A 14,703-nucleotide genomic window follows, 5' to 3' on the forward strand; every position below is an offset into this window, starting at 1 on the left:
CTAAGGCTGTTACATGAATTAGGATACATTTGTTTCATTACGTTCCAAGTTTCATTTTGAAAAACCTCCATGACTTAGTCACTCTTGACTTTTTAAAATAATGGAGCAACATATACGTAGATAGGCCTACAATATACTCTTAATTTTGCCACAGTCTCGTTTGTTTCTCAGAATAAACAGCTATTATTTTCCTAGTTAGCATTAACCAATTAGTTACTGTAATGAAAGCACTTTTATTTTTGCGGTAAGCGCGTGATATTTAAATATTATGTAGGTCACCTTCGTCCTTTAGACGGTTAGAATTCATTTCTGTTGTCTGAAAGAGAAGTAACACACGTGTTAAGGGGAATGGCATAAAATATGGTGCATGATACGTTTGGTAAGATTTTTATCGTCATCATCATTTTTATCATCAGCGTGTTGATCCTAGTGACCTGTTGTTGCCTCACGCCAGCGTCTGTGGGGTTTCCGCAAGATCTTCGCCATTTCGGTTTTTAACAAATAAGCTGGGATGAGATTTTAGAGCAGAGCATTCCAGAAGTTATTTTTTGTTTTGAGTTAGATTAGTTTTTCGTGTAGCCCGTGATTGGTAATGTATACAATTTTTATATATATATATATATATTTTTTAAATTCGCTTTACAGTCGTCATAAATCCAGTTTCAGCTGCTGTGATTTTACTTCCATGTCGTTTGTACACAGTCGCTGCAGTAAGCCAATATGGAAAGTACGAAAGACTTGTCAATTTTAATTTTTGTGTTCCTGAACCAGACTGCGCTCGAACACTTGGTAGATTACCCTCGGGGCTTTTTGCTACACAACCGAAAGTAAACTTTGATCTTTTGAAGAGCGAACGTGGGGAGCAAGCAATTGTTGACACTACATAAAAGGGGTGGTGAGTGTCTTTTGTACGTACCTCACGTAAGGTACGAGGGTTGCTTCGAGCTTTTTGTGTTTTGCAATTTTCAGACACGAGCTTGTTGGGAAGGGAGGGACACCGAACGTTTTCAAGTGAAATGTAATAATCATATTGGCAGATTCCAAATGTGGCGAAGCCACAAGCTTTCGTCCATGCAACACAGAACCAAGAGACCTCGACGGTAAAGTTGTTAAAATATTGTAATTGACTGGGTTACATCGTTATTTTGAAGTTATCATCTGAACACGTGCCCTGTCACAGTGGACACTTGACACCTAGAACCGAGTTGTTGAAATTACGTTGTCGTGACCTATCCATGTCACGTCTCATTCCATCGATTTCCGTCCAACCGTGGGTCCACAAACACAGATTTAGTTAAGCCTTATTATACTACTTTTAAATTCCGTCATATCATTACATTGCTTTTTGTAAATTAAGTCAGAACCTCTTAAGAATTATTATGGAAACTTCTAGTTTTTATTAGCAGCATCTTATAACGCCCAATCCTATAAAACAGTTGTCTGTTGCCTTTGCAGTAGCACTTTTTAGTGAAAAAATAAATTATGCTAATATATTAACCAAAACCTATTTACAACAAATCTGTTACTATGTTATATTTTCCGTTAATTAATAGAGTTTTACAGTATTTACTGCTACATGTTTTGCCTCTTCACAGATGCACGTATTTAATGAAATTTAAGCCTTTTAATACACTCTTACATTGAATTTTTAATGGAGCCATAATTCCGTTTGTTATGCATGTTCTTGTTAAAACCTTACAATTATTTAGCTGTTCTTAAACGTTTAGCCACTGTTGAGTTTTGTTTCAAAATATCTGCCTTTTCGTCCATAAATGCTAAAACTTAATTGCATTATATTTCTTCATTTAGATCCTCATTTAACACTTCTGATATATAATTCTTCTGGAGAAACTGAGGAAAACTACAAACCTCAGTCCGTATAGGTAGCTACCCAGATGAAGACATGGTCAGACATAATGTAGAATGACTAAACAATTATCGTGCTGTAAGCTATAGGCAGATGTGGGTATTCGAGCATGTTAACTCAGCGGTAATGCGACCGATTCCGTTTCGGAAATATTGTTGTTGAAATTTATTGTATTTTTGAAGGCATGGGCTAGTTCGCTATCGATTTCTTTACATTTATTTTTCTGCTCACCACTCATATCACGTAAACATTTTGCATTCCACAGTGCTGAATTTCTTCAGAGATCTCTCCCACGTAATCTTTCAGACATTCCTTCCATATATCTGTTTAGATCTAAGATCGGCCCATCGCAGGGACGCAGAGTGAAACAGAACAATGCGTATTTGTATCCATTCCCGGAGCGTGATTCGAACCCGCGGTCTCAGGTTAGCAGTTGTCCAAGAGTGTAAATAGTAAACTATGATGCGTCATCGCAGCATATCGGCAATTCATGGCATTTCCCATTTTATTTTGTTGTTTGTTTAACTAACTGCATATTGCAGAATCCTTCACTAGTTTGTATCAAACGAAATTACAGTGCAATATCACCGGTCTCTGTACTGGTCATTTCAACATTATCTAGCTTATTTTCTCTAATATATAAATGTGTTGTTGTTGTTGTTGTTGTTGGTGGTGGTGGTGGTGTTCTGTCTGACGACAGGTCCATATGAGCAGGATCCTTCCATCCTTTTCTCGGACTGGGACCTGTTCATATACGTTCTTGGCAGATGATCCAGAAGTGGTTTGCCATTGCCTTCTTCTGTGTGTGAATGGAGTAATTGTTGGGATGCCACGGAGGAAAACTCCGTGTTGCCTAGACCACGGCCTTGCCCAACACAAGTTAGAAATTCGGGCACCGCCGGGAATCGAACCCGAGACCCCAGGATTACAAGGCCAGCGTTCTAACCGCTAGACCACCGTGGCTGCAAAAAAAATGTGTTGATATCCTAAATTTAAACAATATGAGAGCTTAGGTTTACTACAAGTGTCAGGACCTAGGCAATCTAAAGTCTCATTTCAGTTACCTATTTATTAATTCGTAATGATTTTGCTTTGACATCAACAAACGATTCTCAGTATCCTGGAGAAGAACGATTTAAGATTCATTCTGATGTGTCGCAGTGCATTGGAACTTGCATCCAGCATTTTCCAATTTGTGTACGACATGACACGTTTTTGTTGTGACCCGACACACAACTGTAAACGAGCTGAACAGACGTGATTGTGTAAGCGTAATGCCCGGCCATACATAACGTGTCACACACACCTTTCATATCCGTTTTGTGTTTGTAAAAGAGATTTTCTCTATTGAAACCTATATTGGCACTTTTATTTACCGAAACCAGTGAAAGAATAGAATGACTTTTAACAATTCTCTTACCATAACACGATTTGATGTAGCCCCAGGCATTACGCCATTGATGTTTCATCTATTTTCTTTACTGTCACACAATTATTATTGAACTGTATAGAAGCAAGTAGTGTAATTGTTGTGCTGTATTGTGTTCTCAGGGGCGGATGCAAGGAGCATTTCTATTGGTGGTGGATTCGCCCAGCAGTATTTGCTTCAGCAACTTCCAGAGGAAAAGTGTTGGGACGTCGTCATCAGTTCCAATTGCTCCTCCTACTACGGAGTGGTTGTCACCAGGACAACAGTCTCGACAACGACCGGAAATTACGTCTAACATTGGTGACCAGAGGTCGCAGGCGACACTCTTCAACATCTTTTACCCCTTCTTTACATCTTTGCTGTTACCGTGGAGGGTATCAGACAACTTTAAAACGGGACAGCTTTAGTAGACCCAACTGCAAAAGAAAGAAAATTACATATACAATAAACTTTACTGAAATAAAATAGTTATTTCGTCTCTCTTACCTCTAAGGTTTCCATTTTAAGTTGTTTCGACGCCATTTTTAAAAATTTACTGTTAACATACAGCTCCCTCATCAGGGTGACTCCCGAGTGTCTGTTTTTTAAACTTACCTCGTATAATATTTTTTCACTATTTTGTTTATGACGGCTAACAGTCGAAGTGTTCTACCAGAATAGTGTTGCTTCTGAAGAAATATTAGGAGGTGTGAAGGAGTTAAAAGTGTTGTCATCAAGAGCGAAAACGGGTGTTTGAATGGGAATTAAAAGTGGTATATAAAGTGATTTTGTGTTGGGCAGTGGTCGGGGTATTTTATGCGTTACAGTGTGTTCACAATTGTTTTGATTTTCAGGGAGGGGGTTGTGTGTGTCTGTGTGTTTCCGTTAAGACGCCTCCTCCCTTAAATTATAAAGGTGAGGCAAGCAGTGAGTAGCGGTGGTGGTGGGTGTGGAGGTGGAAGACGTCATGAGTTCCTACTTTGCTAACAATTACATCCCGGACCTACGCAACGGTGGCGTGGTATCCGCGGAGCATCCCCACCAACACCAGCATTATGGGGCCGCCGTGGTGGCGCAAGGTGGCGGGCCGGGTGGCGCCGTCACGACAGACCCGAGTTCCTGTGCCGGTGGTGACCACACCGTTGTAGGGCTCAGACAGGGTATCCCTCCGCACCATTATGGGGGCCCTCCCACCGCGGGTCAGCCACCTCAGGGTATGCCGTACCCCAGATTCCCACCTTACGATCGCATGGATATCAGAAACGCGGCGTACTACGGGGCACAGCAGCAGGGCAGTGGAGGAGGGCTCATGGCGGATGGCAATGGAGCCGGTGGAGGTGGGGGTGGATACCGATCAAATTCGCCAAGTAACGGGGGAATGGGACATCTGGGAGGGGGTGGGCCCCCTAATGGACATCAGACGCCAGTGGTGTACGCAAGTTGCAAACTGCAAGCAGCAGCAGTTGGAGGTTCTGGTGCCCTTGGTTCCGGAAGTCCACCGTTAGAAGGCCCTCCGCAGGCAACGCTCAATAACCACAGTCATCAAAATCATCATCATTCTCAACAGCAGCATGCGAACCACCAACAGGGACCTCCTCCGCATCACTTGCAAGCGAATCACCAACATCAGCATCCCCATCACAATCACCAGGCCGCGGCGCAGAATCACCTCATGTACAACAACGTGAGTCAGCAGCCTTGCGAGCAGGGACCGCCCCATCACCAGCAGGTGGTTGCGCAACAGACAGCGACGGCTCAACCCCCGCAGCAACCACCCAGCAACACCGCGTCCACCCTGCCCAGCCCGCTGTACCCCTGGATGAGGAGTCAGTTCGGTGAGTGCAGACGCCTTAAAGAACGACCCCTCCCTCGCATCTTCGTTATATACTCGGCGGCCCGAACAATCACATACGAAAATGCCGGATGTTCCATTTGTTCAGATTAATTCCTTACGTCACCACAGTTTCTATAGCAGGAGATCTCAACACTTGTCAGCGGATGGGTCACCGGTTTATGTTTGCCCAAATATTAAGAATACTGGAATATACGACATTTTTTAGATAAATAAGATATTCGTAGCTCTTACCGCAGATGCCTTTTACGAGTAATTTATTATATGTCATTCGAAATATTTAATTTTACTCTTTGAACAATTGTTTTGATAAATTTAGTATGAACTCAGCTTCTGGACCGAGCCTATAGATGTAACTGCATTCTGGATCACCAAACTTTTGAAGCATAAAACAGTATAATAATTAAATACTTTTTAATGTCATTACAATGGTTTAAATTGAAAAGTATGGATTATGCAGTTTTAATGTTCTTTTTTACCAATAAACTTACATCAAATTTATGTAAATATTTTAAGCTTGTAATTCTATTCAAGCAATTCGGTAGTGAACCTGCTTTTTAGATACGTTTGCTCGAAGAGGAGAACCGCATTTACCACAGAACCTACGGAAACAACTGGTGTTAACCTGCAATTGTTCAGAACGTTCTATTGAACCTAACTTCCACAGTTGTATGGGCTGGAGTAACATACAGAAGGGTAGTGGAATATCTAGTTTTATTGTGTGCCCTTTTTTAGGGCTGGGGGGGGGGGAGTTTGGATTGGAGGTTTATTTCACCCTATCCTACTTGTGTAGGTTATATAACAACTGCAGCTGTAGAAGGGAAACCACAACGCGATTGCACTGGTTGGCCGAAGTCCAACATTCAACTAGCGGGCCCCTGGACATCGTCCCATCAGAGAATACACAAACCACTGTACAAAATTTCCCAGCCTTTGATTGATTCTTGGTTTGTTTAATGACACTTCACAACTGCACATATTAATGATTGTAATTTTACACTCTTCGGACAATCATATTGATACATTACGACAAACCAGGACGCCATCTTCGAAGACGTTCATAATGTTAAGGCGACACGAAAAGTGGTTGACACACTGTAAACAACAGACAGTGCAAATGAGTGCTGACTGCTCCATATTCTGTAGATCCCGATTTCAATTCTCGGTTCGGAGGTGAGCCGTCATACCTCTTTTGGTGTTTCAGCAATATTCCAATGGCACAATGACTCCGATTCGTCCTATTATCTAGGATTGTGACAATTTATTACAGATCCCATATGATAAATAAAACGCTTGCGTTTTTAAAGAAAAATTCTCATTTAATTAAACGTGTCCACTCGTTACACGAACGGCCTTGAAACTGGAAAGTGCCTCATAGAGTTGTAAGTAGACGTACCTGTCCAGTTTAATTTCTTTGCTACTTTAGAGTGTGGGTTACGATACAAAACTTGAGTCCCAGTAAAATAAAAAATTGTTCTTACAGAATCGAAAAATAATTGATATTTAATAAAATCACGAAGAATTTATTAGCGAATTTTAAAAAAGTTTTCGAGAACTAAGGAATTTACTGTATAGTATGAAATCTACAACTATCTGGACATCTCTGGTTTGTATTTAGGATGGGCCGTGTTACGATCTCGGACCAAAGACCTCTTATCATGATTAAGAGTTCTTTTTATTTTCTTAGCCCCTTCAGGCAAATCCTCTAGTACTTTTTCCTAGAAATATGCCGATACCGACACATGCCACGTCTTTTACATTTTGCCGTTCGCAATCACATCATCATTTGACTTGTTCATCTGAAAAGTGTCGTTCAACAATATGATTTGTTATGAAACCAATTACACCTTAACGACCGACTTAAACGGTTTGAGCGATAAATACGAACCTTAAACACGGCAATACGTTACTCAAAACTCGTGATACATGTGCACAAGAAATTATAAACAGCTGGTCAAGCCGTTTATATTCTGAAGTTTTCCCAGGCTCTACACATTTTAATTGTGTTAAAAGAATTGGAGACTAACAATATATCCACTTGACTATAGCTTACCCTCAAACTCCTTTAATCGAATTCTTTGAAGGTCTTCCTTGTATGTGATATAAAAGTACATTAGTGTAATTGCATATGGCCTATCATTTTAAGTTTCTGATATCAATTAATTAATTTCGCTTCTATAAAAACACTCCTTCTACTGCATACCAATGCACGTGCCAGAATATTGGGTTTAGTTATATTCAGTTTTATAGAAAACAAATTTCTTTACAAACTTCAGCGTTGCCTATGTCCGATAATGCAGGAAATGTTATCGGGGGTGTGAGATTGGAGAGGCGGGGTTGTTTTCAATCGTAAATCTTCTGTGCAGTATTTTTTAACCAGTCAATATGATTGAATCAGAAAATACGAGGTTTTGAAAACGCATAGCTGTTCTATAATCTTCTCATACTATAGGTTATCTCATAATCCATATTAATAAATTGATTGATGTTCCCCTTTCACATTCAGTGTGGCGCTGTCAACGCTGGTAATATATTACTGTTCATTTCTGAAATCCATTTCATGCTGAGGCTCTTTAAACATTTGCCTGACCGGTGATGCTTGATGACTGCTTTGTAATACATTTCAGCTTGTACTTTTAATTTTTTTGTTTTTTGATCGTATATTTTAGCCTTGGCTTTTTACGTTGACCCTTTAACTATAATTCATATTTTCACAGATAGGCCATGGCCGACGAGATTCAGATGGGTGATGCGGTAATGTGAGAAAATACAGCGTGAGAGGTTTCTGAAAGCAATTCATCACGTCATTGTGTCCAAAACATGAAACAGACTTATTTTTCATACGTAATTACTAAATAGATTAATATACATCCTGATCTAAAACGCGGTTTCCTACAAGCAAGAGCTGGCAATTCAATGTCGTTATCAAAGACAGAATACATTTTATCTGAATGTTGTATTCCTAAATTCATCTAATTTTGAAAAGCTTAGTTTAGAATAAACTATTTAAGCACGGTCATACCTTTATGAACCATCTGATTTAACATTCAGTATCTCAGCATTCTGCCCTCAGGTCCCGTACGTTTCTCGGAATAGTGAAGAGACTGGGATAATTTGTTATATATTGGATGATAACATTAAAATGAACTGTGTTTGAAGACGTGGACTGGACTGAAATTGCTCAGAATACAATACAGTGGTGGTTTATTGTGAAAAATGGAATGCATCTTCGCGTTACTTAAGACAATGGATTTTTCTTGGCGGGTTGAATGACTTAGCTTTTCAAGAAGGTCTCTGTTGCATGGACTTCGGTAAATGTGGACGTTAGGTTGGCGTTTGTAATGTTCAGAATACAAAGAAATGTCCATGAACACTGGGTGTTGAATTCAGCAAAATGAAGGACGATGGAATGTGTCTTTACTCAGTATAGCACGATGGGTGTCCATTTAGTGACAAGGTAATCCATCTGACAGGTTTATTAAGGTACGTTACAACGGCGCGGCGGGTGAGGGGGTGAGGACTGCAGTGTTGGGTCAACTACCTAGAACAGCAATCCACGATTGAAGCTACTCGTATTGTTTATTCTGCTAAAGCTTGTTGCAGAAAAATCTTGTCTCTTCCTTGTGCATGGTATGTGGGGCCCATAGAAGATCCGTTTCTGCACAGAACTTTTTTCGATCTCTTTAAAACCAATATTGACGTGGCATTCGAAGCAAATGTAATTATAGTTTTGTGGCGTAGGTAATATCCAAAGAATAAGTAGGAGCTATATATATAAAACTCTCCCCCAAAGCGCCTACATGGCGTATAATGGGAATAAATATTTTCAATATAAGATTTGAGGTTTACGCTTTACTCCAGGAAGAATAATTATAATTGCAATTTTAAATTAATTCGTGACACAAAAATATGTTATTATAATCAGAAGAACAGCACCTATTCATATAATCTTATCAAATACCTCGGTTTGCTCACATAACAAACACCATATCATACGAGGAATGAATTTTGAATCAGTGGTCTAAAATAATGTGACCTCTTTTTATGCTACTAGTCATTCTGTCTTCCGTGGGACACGTGCTTCAGGTATTCAGCTGTCTATGAAAGAACAAGAAGGCCCTCGGAGTCATTCGGCGACAGAACAGTTGTCACCATCAGTTTTCAATCTTTGCCTATTTAAATACAGATGATCATACAGACATAAAGTCGTCTATCAAACGTTGTAAGCGGGCTTTTTTGTACAAACTTTGTTTCCACTCTTGGTTTCTGAAAATTTATATTTAATTATATAGCGTCAAATGATAATATGGTTAATAAACTGGAAAGGATTCGGATGGAGAGCACGAGGAAAGCCACGAATAGGCTGAGTCTGTATATCCGGTTTTCGAAAAATCTTAGAACCGAGTACTTTTCCGAAATCGAAGCTGGTATACTAATTATAGGACCCCGATGTTCTGTTGTTTCTTGATATTTGTTAGTTCAAGTGAAAGTAGTGTGTGATTGTTGATGGTATGAAAAGTCTGACGTGACTGTACCGATAGGCCTACAGTCTAACAATATTTTTTAATTTTCCAATTTTTAATTTAAAGGTCAAATAAAATCTGATGTAGATTTGGAACTGTTTCACTCTTCTTTGCTTTATACGTGCTTCCTGTACACAACATAACAATGCATAAGAGAGCCCTCAGCGGCATTTTAATGACTGTCCAATTCTGTTTTGTTCTATTGTCTCAGACATTTATTAAGTTTCCAAATACGTCGGTTTCTAGCGTCGTTAAGAAAGCTATCTATTACCCTGCTGAGAGATGCAAGAGTTTCCTGTAGTATCGACTTTTTTCCTTCCTGAATCGTAATTAACGAAATCGCTGACATAGTTCCAGTAAACAATTTGTAAATGCATTGAAACAAATTATCGTATTGCACTTGTTTTGGATTTGGACTTAAGGATTATTTGCTAAATCGCATTAGGTATCAACGTAAAAAAATATAAATAAATGCGCATAGGTCGATATTTTGTTTTTGCCATATTTTATCATTTGTTTACCTTCAGCAAGTTAACACATCGCATTACCAAAATATTATGAATTTGTTACATTAAATCTTTCATGTGAAATGTTTGCTTTAGTGATTGAATACTTAGCGTTCTTGCCCTGTAGCAGTTCGTAGTTGAAGGGCTGTTGCATGAGGATGAGGTTATGATGATGGACTCAGTGGCTTTAGACGTTAATCTTCTACTGAAGTCAATAATGGTGATGGTGGTGAAATAATTAGGAACACGTTAATTGGTTTTGTAAGGTAATGTCTGGCAAATCAGTTGTAACTATAATTTTATGACTCAAGACGGTAGATCTATAGCTGAACCAAATATGCAAACTTTAACACTGAAGATAATTCTGTGAGGAGCGAAACGTTAATTCTAATCTCTCGGGTTGCACAGATTTTATGGACACAGTTGAACCCTCATTTTATTTACATTTCTTAGTGTTCTGATTTTCCGGTTACTCAGTGCGGCCTGTTCTACTTCACAATTATTTATATGTTAACGAATCTATTTTACATGCGTTGGGATTTCCATCACAGAACCTACAGCACAAGAAAATACGGAAGAATTAAAAGAAATGGATGCCCCAATCAATAATCATGTTCATCATCAAAATTAGTTCCAACATTCTTTTGACCTAGGACAGACTTTACTGTTCTAATAAACACAAAATAAGATCCAATAATCTACTCGGTTGTAACAAATAAATAACTCACCTGGAATTCCTGTTCAGTTAATCGAATCGAGAATTGGATAAATTTATCGATAAAACATGGTGGTATAAGTACGTCAGTTTTTATGGTAAATGTGCCTGCCTGTTAAGGTTCATACATCCGATTTCAAAATGACTCAATCCGAAGGCACGTGGAGAAGTGGAGGGTTTGGTTCGCCCTCTCTAGGGTTTCAATTGTATGTAGCAATTCTTGCCTAACCTTAGCTAACTCAGCGTCAAGTCGCTTTATGGGCTATTTGTGCTACTCTGTCAGATTGCACATGAAATAACGAAGACATTGTATACATTTTTATGGCTACCCGTTTTCTTTCTAACTTCACGTTTAGCTGCTTTCTTTTCACAATTGAAAAGGTTCCTGAATTTTAAGGGAACGCGACTTGTTATGTTGCTTGCATCAGGGGGCAAGGACCTTTGTTCTTCTTGCCCTGAAACTTCTGTGTGTCTATTCGTTTCTTAGCTTGAAATAACGAAAGAAATTGCGCAAAATACTCCATACAATTGAAGGGCCGGCAGTTAAAATAGAGTGTTTTATTCTGAAAATTTTTGCCAAAAAACTTGATTACTAAACGTAAAGAAATAATCAGTATTGTTTTACGTGTTATCTAAATGATATTGCGAAAGAGAGAATCCCATAGTTCCACATCGTTGTGGCACTTTTGACTTGAAGATAAATAACAGTTTGCCTCACTTTTGGGACAATTTACAACTGCAGCATTGTCGTTTATGGTGTGGAATACGCCCTTGCACAAGTTGTTTTGAACACAGAGTATACCTTGTTTGGATTTATTAGTGTGTATTGTCAGTACTGTCCACAAGTCACGTGGTATCAGTTCTTGACTTCCGGGAAGGCATTCCCATATCTCGTGTTGCTATAGTTGTGTTTGGCGTTCGAACAAGGTCAGTTGTATCAAGAGTGGCAAGTGAAGTGAGAGAGACTTAGAACAATTCAATTAACCAAGAATCGATAAAATGATTGCTATGTTTGTTAAGTGCGTGAATTATTTATGTTTTGCGCTAAATGAGAATCTAAACGGAGGGGCAGAGCTTCTTGAGGTCAGTATAGATATGATTCCGCGGGGAGAAGATAATTTAAATTTTTAAATATTTTTATTGACAAATTAATTGATAACGAGTAAAATTATGAATGTTGTGATATATACGGGAGGCCAAGTCATTGGTCTTACGCTTAATTTTCTTTTAAAGTGGCATCCCATGAAATAGATATCTTTGTATGTTGAACTTCACATAGTTACTAATCTTTAATTTTAATTGTAACAGTTTTGAGCTAGTGGGAACTGCACCACTGGTTAATTAGACCAGAATTTCGAATATTATTCGAGATTTTTTCGTAACGCGGACAAACCAAAAACTTCACACAATTCTTTTTTGCCGATAATGTTGTCCACAGCTCTAGCAGCCTATACACAGTTTAAATCTACAGATGTTTTATTTCAGAAAGTGCATGAAATGATGACTGGGAAAAGATTAAATGCGGCCAATCGTGAGCACCATATGTCATACTCAAAACTTGTTGCAAATAGTCTAGTTATAAAAATATGCTTCAGAAAACAGCACAGTACTAATTACGCCCATGAAGATAGCATATGATGAAATTAATCGCATGTGATACCTGAATTAAATGCGAAATAGCATACCAACGTACACGGTAAACATTCACTCGTCACTAAAAGTGGTCATTTGAATAAAAATTTCCTTGGATATTATCCATCGTCTAGTAAAATATAAAATATGAAACGTAAAACGACGTTTCGGAGAGCTAATCCCTATCTCTCCGGAGATAGGGATTAGCTCTATCTAGTGGACCCAACTGTGTAGGAACCTGAAGACGGAGATAGAGTCCCATCTCCGAAACGTCGTTTTACGTTTCATATTTTATATTTTACTAGATGGATAATATCCAAGGAAATTTTTATTCAAATGGCTCTTCACCATCGTCAAGAAGTTTTAGATTTGATATACTAAAAGTGGTGTAAGTTATATTTAGATTTTAAAGCGAGCGTTAGAATGAGAAATTATAAGAGGTTTGCATATTTGTGTCATTGCATCTTTAGTTTGTTTCTTTATGCTTTACAGTTTACGTACATTATTATTATTATTATTATTATTATTACTTTTATTCTGTATTTAAGATATTCCAGTAAAGAAAGAGAATAATAAATTGTAACACAACATGCTAGTTTTTATTTTGGCTTAAATATAGACACAAACTAAACAGCCTGGATTGTGGAATGTAACATTTTAAAATAAAAGTACAATACTTTACGATTTCATTGCTGGACCCTTTTTGCTAGCAGTGCGACACGTAAAGAGGGGTGGGGGAAGTATTCTGATATCCATCTAGCGTGACCCCTTACCTTGTAACAGTACATACTAACAGAACGTAGGCCTTCTAATCTCTATATTAAATAAAGAACTAATCTACTGTTTCGAAACGAACAAGAGACAGCGAGAAAGTCGGTCATACAGATCCCTGCTTTCAGGATTCTGTAAAAGACTTGTTGAGTCAGAATTTATGGACCGAGTTGAGTTCGTGTGTTGGGTAGGTTTTGTCTCGTGGAGGGGTGTGGTGGAGGGGGGGGGGGCGATCCGAGAACTCGAGAGAGTGAGGACGAAGCTGTTTTAAGAGTGCTACAGTTGTACTACAGAACATAAACTATGCTCTACGAGTAGCACCCCGAGTAGAGAAGATTTAAAGAATAAACATGAACCCAACAGACACTTCACCTCTTCACATCTAGCTTGCTGCATGTAAACAGCTATTCTTCCTGGTGAGATTTCAGGTTCTCACAGCAGCTATTATCAAGATGACTTTCTTCTAGGGTGTTGCACCGTGCAGTTTAATAGAAATTTACCGATGTTTCAGAGGTCATACTGCCCTCATCTACAGGGCGATCAATTATTTATATATAGCCCTGATTATGGAAGCTGTAAGCAACTCTGAAACGTCGGTAAATCTCTGTCACCCTACATGGCGCAATATGTTCAGGTATTCATTATGTATGGCTGCTCCGAGCAGTTGCTACATTTATATGTCACCGTATAAAATCATTAGGCCTATATTAAATACACTGAGTCACAGGCTTCATCTTTTTTGTCGAATTCAGGCGTTGTGTTGTACGGTATGTAAGCATCTTTGTGTAATTTTCAAGCAAAGAGATTGATAACTGGATTAGAGCCCAACTTAATTATAAGTTTTCATACTGATAACTAACGTAATTTGTTTAATTATGTAGTTTTGTTTCGTGGACTGTAGGCCCATGATATTAGAGAATGTACGAGTAATTAATAGGCAATAATTTGTGTCTGTTAGTTTCGTATATTTAAGGAGCCCTCTTTTGCAGTACGTTCGGCAATTACTTATGTACTAATCACTAGTCCCACGCCAACTACGATGTAAATCGCAACCATCTTAATTTTAACATCATAATACTGGCCTAGAATAGTCACAGTGGCCACGTAGCCTGAGCGTGGTCCCTGATCACTCGAACACTGGGATCGTGGGTTCGAATATCACTCATGAGGAACGGGTATTTGGCGTCTTTCTGTGTTCTGGTGTCCCGTCTAGGTAGAGACCTTGTTTCGGCGTGATCACTCGTCCAAGGTGACCTACCAAATGTCTAAAGCATATTAAGAAATCCCACATATCTAAGGTAGCCAAGGCCGTTCAAGAACTATCTAGACACTATTACTTATGCTGGAATTACTGGAACTCATAGTGTAAGTTATTGACTTCACCAAGTTGGCCTAAGTGAAATTAATGATTTGTACTATGAGACAACTT

General features: G+C 38.8%; 2 protein-coding genes across 2 annotated transcripts in view; both read left to right on the forward strand.

Moving 5' to 3' along the window:
• The window catches only part of LOC110838342 (homeotic protein ultrabithorax), an 879,469-nt gene extending 875,965 nt beyond the window's left edge, over nucleotides 1-3,504 (forward strand). The window contains exon 3 of the mRNA XM_087342533.1: nucleotides 3,419-3,504. The gene's annotated coding sequence lies outside the window, so the exon portion shown is untranslated. The remainder of the gene's footprint in view (nucleotides 1-3,418) is intronic.
• Nucleotides 3,505-3,763: 259 nt separating this feature from the next.
• LOC110836934 (uncharacterized) overlaps nucleotides 3,764-14,703 on the forward strand; it is a 33,435-nt gene continuing 22,495 nt past the window's right edge. Inside the window, exon 1 of the mRNA XM_022078664.2 lies at nucleotides 3,764-5,110. Within this exon, the coding sequence (XP_021934356.1) occupies nucleotides 4,243-5,110 (868 nt within the window). The 5' untranslated portion in view covers nucleotides 3,764-4,242. The remainder of the gene's footprint in view (nucleotides 5,111-14,703) is intronic.

The sequence above is a fragment of the Zootermopsis nevadensis genome, unplaced genomic scaffold, assembly GCF_977971745.1.
Source record: "Zootermopsis nevadensis isolate Lab colony 2312 unplaced genomic scaffold, Znev_1.0 Znev_ptg000001l, whole genome shotgun sequence".
In the NCBI taxonomy this organism is placed as follows: Eukaryota; Metazoa; Arthropoda; class Insecta; order Blattodea; family Termopsidae; genus Zootermopsis; species Zootermopsis nevadensis.